Source organism: Cryptomeria japonica, chromosome 3 (genome assembly GCF_030272615.1).
Source record: "Cryptomeria japonica chromosome 3, Sugi_1.0, whole genome shotgun sequence".
NCBI lineage: Eukaryota > Viridiplantae > Streptophyta > Pinopsida > Cupressales > Cupressaceae > Cryptomeria > Cryptomeria japonica.
Genome location: NC_081407.1, coordinates 233243976 through 233251780, shown reverse-complemented (window position 1 = coordinate 233251780; position 7805 = coordinate 233243976). Strand labels below are relative to the sequence as shown.

General features: G+C 33.1%; 1 protein-coding gene across 1 annotated transcript; it reads right to left on the bottom strand.

Annotated features, from left to right (window-relative positions):
* Window positions 1–2949: 2949 nt before the first annotated feature.
* Window positions 2950–6091, bottom strand: LOC131067229 (polyamine oxidase 1). The gene is made up of 11 exons (XM_058002186.2): window positions 5970–6091; window positions 5604–5862; window positions 5379–5492; window positions 5145–5206; window positions 4760–4914; window positions 4490–4633; window positions 4228–4377; window positions 3881–4135; window positions 3711–3792; window positions 3249–3400; window positions 2950–3145 (listed from the first exon to the last, which is right to left on the bottom strand). Exons 1-11 carry the CDS (start codon window positions 6019–6021, stop codon window positions 3017–3019), a joined length of 1554 nt encoding a protein of 517 aa, XP_057858169.2. The 5' UTR covers window positions 6022–6091; the 3' UTR covers window positions 2950–3016.
* Between the last annotated feature and the right edge of the window lie 1714 nt (window positions 6092–7805).

The window sequence follows — 7805 nt, the reverse complement described above, 5'->3', positions numbered from 1 at the left end:
AAAAAGTGAGGGCATTTCAAAGAAAGGTGTCCAATAGTGAAGCATCTCCTGTAGTGAAAGTGAAGAACCTCATAGTTGAGTGTTTGAGTCCTCAGTCTTTCCCCAACAAGCAAGAAATTAGGTAGATCCCTAGAGGTATTAATGTTCACAAGAATGCAAGCATAGGAAGTAAGGCCAAAGTTTGATGATGCTACATCCTCTTGTAAAAAGTGACCAAGAACATTGGAAACTTCCCAAAATTGAAGGAGATGGGTAATCTAACCCAAATAGGCATTGATTCTTAAGAAATTTGTTAGAAGTTTGAGAGAGGGAAACCATAATTTGAGTGAGAGGGAATGCTATCCTCACATCCAAAATTCAACCTCCACCAGTTGCTTTTCTATCATCTTTCATTTGGAAGGATGCGATGAAAATTTTCCCAATATAGGCATATAGTTCAATCCTACCCTTAGTGAGAGGTCTCTAAGATTCCAAATCCATTTGTTCAATTCTAGAAGGGAAGATAAAAAATGCTTGAATTTGCAAATGAGGGCAACAAATTTAAAATATTCTTCATTATCCAACACCTCCTTACCATAGATGATGAGAAGGGAGGAAGGAGAACATGAAATGGGTTGAGGTTTACCCCTCAAAGTTTGACGAGTAGATCTTGTTGAATGGTGTGACCTAGGAGGATGAGTATACACCTTTTCCCTAGCAATATTCACATAAGTTTCAACATTTGCACTAAGCACAAGAGATAGGGCATGAGCATGGGAAGGTCATGTGACATCATAGTCAACATGAACAATTATGATTCAAGAGAGTAAGGATATTACTTGTGATCAAAGGGGGTATTGAATTCGAGCAAGGAGATTTGTGGCAATAGTAGAATGAATGACTATTGACATCAAGTGTGCCAATACTCATCTTGAGTTGCAAAAGTTCTTCCACTAGGGCACATGACTTAATACTATTAGGTAGACAACAAGTTAAGAGCAACATTGTTATTGGAATGTTATTGAAAACTCACATGTATTAAATGTTGTTTTGGGTACTAGAGAAATTTAAGCGTCTTCATAATTGGATGGTGTATGTCTATTGAGTGCATTGGGAACACAATTGAGAGGCTACACCTATCATTAATTTGATCCACATTCTTTAACTACATCATTGTGTATTCAATCAAAGTTGTACATATGTCACATCAATCAAGCTAAAGTCACTTAACTCTAATATACATAGGAAAATTAAGAAGGGTCAAAGAGTTTTAGGGTTGGACAAATGTTGGAGAGAAAAATCTAAAACATAATTAGAGTTGAAAGAATCAAATCTTATTGGAGGACAAGGTTGAGAAGACATCCGACCAAAGAGTTTGGAAATATTTTAGAATAAAGTAAGTAGATAAATCATCTTTATATATTGAAGGTATACATCTTTAGCAACAATGAGCTCTTTGAGTTAAAAGAAAATCCTATCCAATCTGTATATTGTGATCTAGTCATGGATGCATGCCAATTTCATAGATAGCTTGATCTATGCAATGAAAAAAATTGTGACATCTCTATTTGAGTCAATTTTGTTCTTTTTAGTATTTAATATCTTTTCTACTAATGTTTTGCATACATTTCTTATGTTTGTATGATTTTATTTTATTAGATAGCTTACCTAAATAAGTTAGTGTAATTGCTTAAATGACCAATAGATATTAGTTAGATTCCACTCTACTAAGTGAACACTAAAATGTTGCATTCCATAGTGCTTAAATATCATACATATGATGTAGAGATCTAGAGTACTCAAAGACTACATCTCTGAGTTATATATATCTAAGAAAAAATAACATACTTAGAGGTTGAGATATTGAGAGAGTGCATGCTATCAAGATTTAAGAAAGGTCTAAACGTAACATAAAGAAATATTACTTTTGGAAAAACAACAAAGCTCAATAAAGATAAGTATGAGTTAGAGTTGGACAATAAACAATTAGATGATGAATTTTTTGAAAAGAAATCATCAACCAAAAAAAATTGTCTAGTAGAAAGTTGAAGAACCCAACGTATTGTGTGAGGTCTACAAGAGCATATTTAACTCAATTGAAGAGTGTTGTACAATGAAACCACTCTTTTAGTATCATCTCCTAACTCACTTGTGCCCAAATCAAATGGAAAAGATTATAGTTAAGAAAACTATATTTTCATTAATATAGTTGGGAAAACATTAGAGCATCAAGTTATAATTACAAAAGTCGGCAGATAAGACAATATAGGCTAGAGGTGACAAGTAGAACACCAAAAAGAGAGAAATTAACATGATGTAAGATATAATTAAACAAACTTTAGATGAGGGCCTTGATCACTTGCAATGTAAGCTACCTATTCCTATTACCCAAAATATATTGATAGACATGGATTAAAAATAGCCTGCATAGATCTATGGTTATATTTTGCTTGTATTTGATAGGGTAAAGTGGTCAGTTTATTAGGTGACAATATTGTTGTGACAACAATAATACATTATAAGTGTATACAACAATTTTGTAGGAGTTATGAATTAACATAACCTTCTTTATTTAAATAAAGACATTTTTCATTTCTATCTTTGTATATTGCTTATAAATGTTAAGGGCATGTTAAATTCAATTAAAAAGGTGTGTTTAACGGAGTGTTTAAAGGTGATTATGTAGATTATTACAATCTAAATGATATTACAAATATGAGATTAAGATAAATTAGAATCTAATCATTTAAAAAATTGATTGTGCTTTTTTTGAAAATTTATTTTCACTAAAAAAGACTTATCTTTCTTTTTCGAGCCCTTCATGCATTGTTGACTCATGAAACATAAGAGGTTCCATTATCATTAGAACCCACCAAATATTTACTTTCATTAAATGCCATACCAATATTTTATGAAAAATAAAATACTTATTAAAATTTTAAAAATAATCAAGAGACTATTATACAAAAATTCAAGCAAATACAATGACTAATTTAACATGCTTAATGTAGCATGTCATTGGCATTGAATTACAAGATCATGAATGGGAATTCACTTCATTACAAGTTCTGTATTTGAGAGGAGAGAATAATAATGCCCACTTTCCGAGATTATGCCTACTAACATTGATTCTATTCCACACCATTTGCCTCACGATATCCCAATTCTGCCAAGAAATCAACGTCATTTATTTTAAGTCAAATCCATTCATTATACTTTTTAATTTCTTATTTTGTTATATATAAATTATTAATTCAAATTTCACTTACCCTATTAAGTTGTGTTCTTGATGAGAAAGTGCTTGGGATGGCAAATAATCTTTCATCTTTTTTAGAGGCATATCCACAAGAGTATGAATTATATCGTTCATTCTCATGTTTCATCTTCATATTGTCAACAATCATATTTGCTGTATCAATGCCTGCAAATATAAATCTATGAGACTCATACAATGATAGTAATAGTCTTGTTGATATCTAGTTAATTCTATTAGATTTCTACAATCCATGTCAATATTGTATGCAAGTTTCTGGATTTGATTGTGTGCAAGATTTTTAATCATCCTGATGATAAATCACGGAATATGATCTGAAACGTTAAGGGTTAAAAATCTTGCACACAATCAAATTCAAAAACTTGCATACGATATATAATTATCCATGATAAAGAAGAAATAATTCATTAACTATTATTTACAAACTAACAAGAATTTAGATCAATAAGCTATATACCTGAAAGGTATGCACCATGTACATATCCATTGAACTTTTCAGAGGTATGTTCCCCTGTGAAGTAAATGGGGCCAACTGGAGCCTATAATAGAAAAAGAGTTGTGCAATTTTAGAAACCTTTTTCTAAAAGTATTTGCAAGAAGAAAGCAATCAAATTTCAAGCATTTTACCTTAATTTGCTGGAAGTGTTTTTTGTTAACAAAATGTGGATAGTTTGTGTAACTTCCACGTTGAAATGGGTTGTTCCACCACCTTGGAACTAGAATTTCTTGGGCCTGAGGAATATTATTGCCAAACATGATCTTCAAAACAGACATAGCTTCTGCCATTGTTATCTCATCACTTTGTGCTTCTATCCTCTTTGATTCCTCATCTGTCACTGTGACCATCAAGATATTTGATCCTGGATATGCATTTTCCAAGTGCTGCAGATAGAAAAAAACATGAACATTGTTAGATATTCACTCCTTACTTAACTATGTGATGTTTAGTTGATAGAAATGGTAATTAGAATTACCTGCCAAAAGGTGTAGTAGCCTCGTTTTTCATGAGCAAAGAGAAAGAACTCTGTGCCATCCCCAGTGGGCCAAAACTTTTGTGGAAACTTCAAGAATATTTTAGTGTAAGTTCGAATGTCACAATCAAAGAATAGATTCCTCTTCCATCTCTGCACAAATATATACAAAAAAAAATTACACAAATAGATACAAACAAATTAAAATATAGGAAAAGACAATGAAGCAAACAATGAAAGGAGAGATGCAAATGTGGATGCTTACAGGTAATTCTGGCTTGAACTTGATAAGATCACTCTGGAGGACACCTAGGCTAGCAGACACAATGCAATACTTTGCATTAAAAATTGAGCCTCCTTCTGTCGTTATAGTAACGCCTTCCTTTTTGTATTCTACTTCTTTGACTACCTAAAATATAAATAACAATTAGAGGTTATCATTGTCTTCTTTTTTGCCATGTGTTATAAATAAAACTATTAAAAAGTAACAAAAGTAACACTTCTTTCAGTCATGCATTTTGAATTATATTATTACCTGGCACAATTTTAGTCTATCATCTATAATTTGACCATTTTGAGATTGAAGGAATTGCTGGGCTAGTTTTTGGACAATATAATCATAACCTCGTTCATCTGCAACCATGAACTCCCTTGTCCCAAATTCTGTGTAAGTTGGAATTGGTTCTACTTCTGCACAATTTCAAATATTTTATAAATAAACTAAAACAGACCATCAAAATGTAACATTGAAATTTTTAAAATGAAAATGAAGAAAAGAGTTCATAGGAAAAAGTTATGTTGAAATTTCATTCTGTGATCTATTATTATTACCAAAAAAAATTAATTAATCAAGCTACCATTTGTGTAATTGATCCAATAAATGTGTATGAGAAACTGAGATAAGATAATTCAGTGTGTACCTGCCATCTCAAAATCATTCAAGATGTAGTCGATAGCAAGTTCCAATGGTGTCGATGGAACACTGCAAGAACAAATATATATTTAATTTAAATTTTTTATATATATTTAATTTAATTTTTTTTTCTTATGTTAAATAAGTGTATGTTACTAGTGTTCTACATATTCAAAAAAATGTGGATGAAAAAAAGCATAAAAACATTAACCAGAGCCTAAGACATGGTGGGTCCACATACAATTGGGGCTCAACATCTTCTTCCCCAGAAGCTTCCATGTCTAGTTCACGATTTGCTGCATTGACTGCCAAGTCATAAGAAGCCCCGGCGACACTTCTAGGGACTACATTTCCACTGCCATGCCATAACAAATTTACAGTCAAAACCTTGTTGAATTGCATTACATCAAGCACTATCAAAAACTCTGTTCTTTACTTTTTTTCTTTCTAATTTTGTTCATGTTACCTCTGATCATAAATGTTGAATCGGGCATTACTGTAATCAGAATAGCAAGTGCGTAGATTGTATTTATTGGCAAGGTCCCAGATGGGATTCACTTGGCCACCATTGCCATTACCAACTCCCTGAATCCACCCAGCTCCAACATCCACTGTAAGACCACCAAATTTGGTCCTCGCCATCCTCCCACCGATCTGATCTGTTGCCTCCAAGATTACAATATCTTTGACACCAGTTTCTGCCAGAACTTTACCAGCCATTATGCCTGCATAAATTCAGTCAAATTTCAAAACAAATCAATCTCTTGCTGTCAAGTCAAACCCAAATTAGACATTGCTGTAATAGACCAATTGAGCAAATTTCTTGAATTACCTGAAATGCCTGCACCCACTATAATTACACTGCAACAATTAAGAGCCGCCATGAATTGAAGTTTGTGTCCCCTGGTTATGATGCAGAGCAGGTTTGGTTTGTGGATTGAGATGGGGAGAAACTTGCGGGCGTGAGTTTTATAAGGAGTTAAAGAGAAAAAAACGAAAAACGGTCAAGTCAACGTAACGTCAAAAATGCCACGTGAATGGCATTATTTTTTCAAACGCCAATGTGGAATGAATTGTGCCGACGCGGAATGAAATGATTGTTAAATAGTTAGACACCTAACTTTCTACTATACAAACGGAGGAAAGAGACTTTTGCTTTACGTGTGCACACGTTTGCTTGCATTAGTCACGGCATGAATATGATGCAACGAGGTGAGCATGTGAGGAATAATACCTATCATTTGATTACATCTCTATGTTTATCTACATCTCCAATCATGATAGTGATTGAAGTTGCACAACATAAAATAAGAGTTGGATGTTGGTTGTTGGGCATGTGCTTTCTCAATGATTTGCTGGCTCACTTTAAATATGATGTCCACTTGGAATTTCAAGTATATATATTTATAATATATTATATGTTTAAGTTTGTCTAAACAAATAGTTGAGTTATTTTATAATTGTGTGGTTCGGTTTTGGTTTTAGTGGGTCAGTTATGTTTGTATAAATAGTCATTTCATAATTGATTAGTTATTATCATTTTTTAGGGTGACTTATTCACATTTCTTGAAGTTTACTTGGGACTTTTAGAAATTTGTCTCACTTTATGTGGTTGAGACATGTGCTCTCACTTGTATGTGACACCTATTGTATACACAAGTGTCACTTGCTCACACACTTGTCAAGAAAACTTAGAAGTGTTCTATATTCGAAGGGGTAGTTAGTCACAGTCTCCCACCTTCTCACCTCATCAACCTTGTCTATATTTGGAGGGGTAGTTAGTCATAGTCTCCTACCTTCTCACCTCATCAATCTTGTCTACATTTGGAGGGGTAGTTAGTAACAATCTCCTATCTTCTCACCTCATCAACCTTGTCTACATAAGCAAGGTTACTATGTAGATTACACAAATATTGCTATTTGTGCTAATTTAGTTTCACTTATGAAAGGTTATATTGTGTATCTTGATTCTAGCTAATCCCAACATGGTATCTAAGCTTGTTTTGGTTGAAGGTACCGGTTTGATATTTGTATAAAGATTGCTTGACTTTCTTGGCTTCTCAAATACCATTTCTTTGTCTAATTTTGCACGACTCCTCATATCTAAATGACTTCATACTTAGCTCTATCAATGGAGTGTCATGGAGTTAAACCTTCATTGATATTGAGTTTGAAAGGTCCAAAAAATGAAGAAATACCCTTCATTTGGTGAAAAATGGTGTCGACGAGGTAAAGACCAGGAACAAAGCCAACTCAAGCTATTGCATATGGTCTACGATATAGAAATAGATCATAATCTGACTCTAGGAATGATAACCCTTCTTGGGAATTGTATATATGTAAATGATATCTTGAAGATATAGAATGGAAGAGATAGAGTAAAGCTAAGAGAGATATTGTGATATGTAGAGACCCAAACCTGCATTTTGGATGAAGATATAATATAATGTAGATGTTGGTCCAATTCTATGTGTTATGATTGTTTGTTTGTTGTTGATGATGAATGGACGGTCTATTGTATTAAGTCACTTCCACACATGCTAATTTTCCTTACTATGTGCTTTGGGGTTTAAATTGATTACATTTAAGATATCTTTGGGGTACAAATATCCAAATTGTACTTTCCCCATTTCTTTTACTAAAATTGGTTTTGTTTTTGGGACCTTGG

What these genes read in the sequence shown, in the direction of transcription:
- LOC131067229 (XM_058002186.2), bottom strand. Translation starts at nt 6,021, where the DNA reads ATGGCGGCTCTTAATTGTTGCAGTGTAATTATAGTGGGTGCAGGCATT. An exon ending in GAAGATGTTGAGCCCCAATT is followed by an intron (nt 5,207 to 5,378) that starts GTATGTGGACCC and finishes TTGTTCTTGCAG; the next exon opens with TGTTCCATCGACACCATTGG. An exon ending in ATAGACTAAAATTGTGCCAG is followed by an intron (nt 4,634 to 4,759) that starts GTAATAATATAA and finishes TTTATATTTTAG; the next exon opens with GTAGTCAAAGAAGTAGAATA.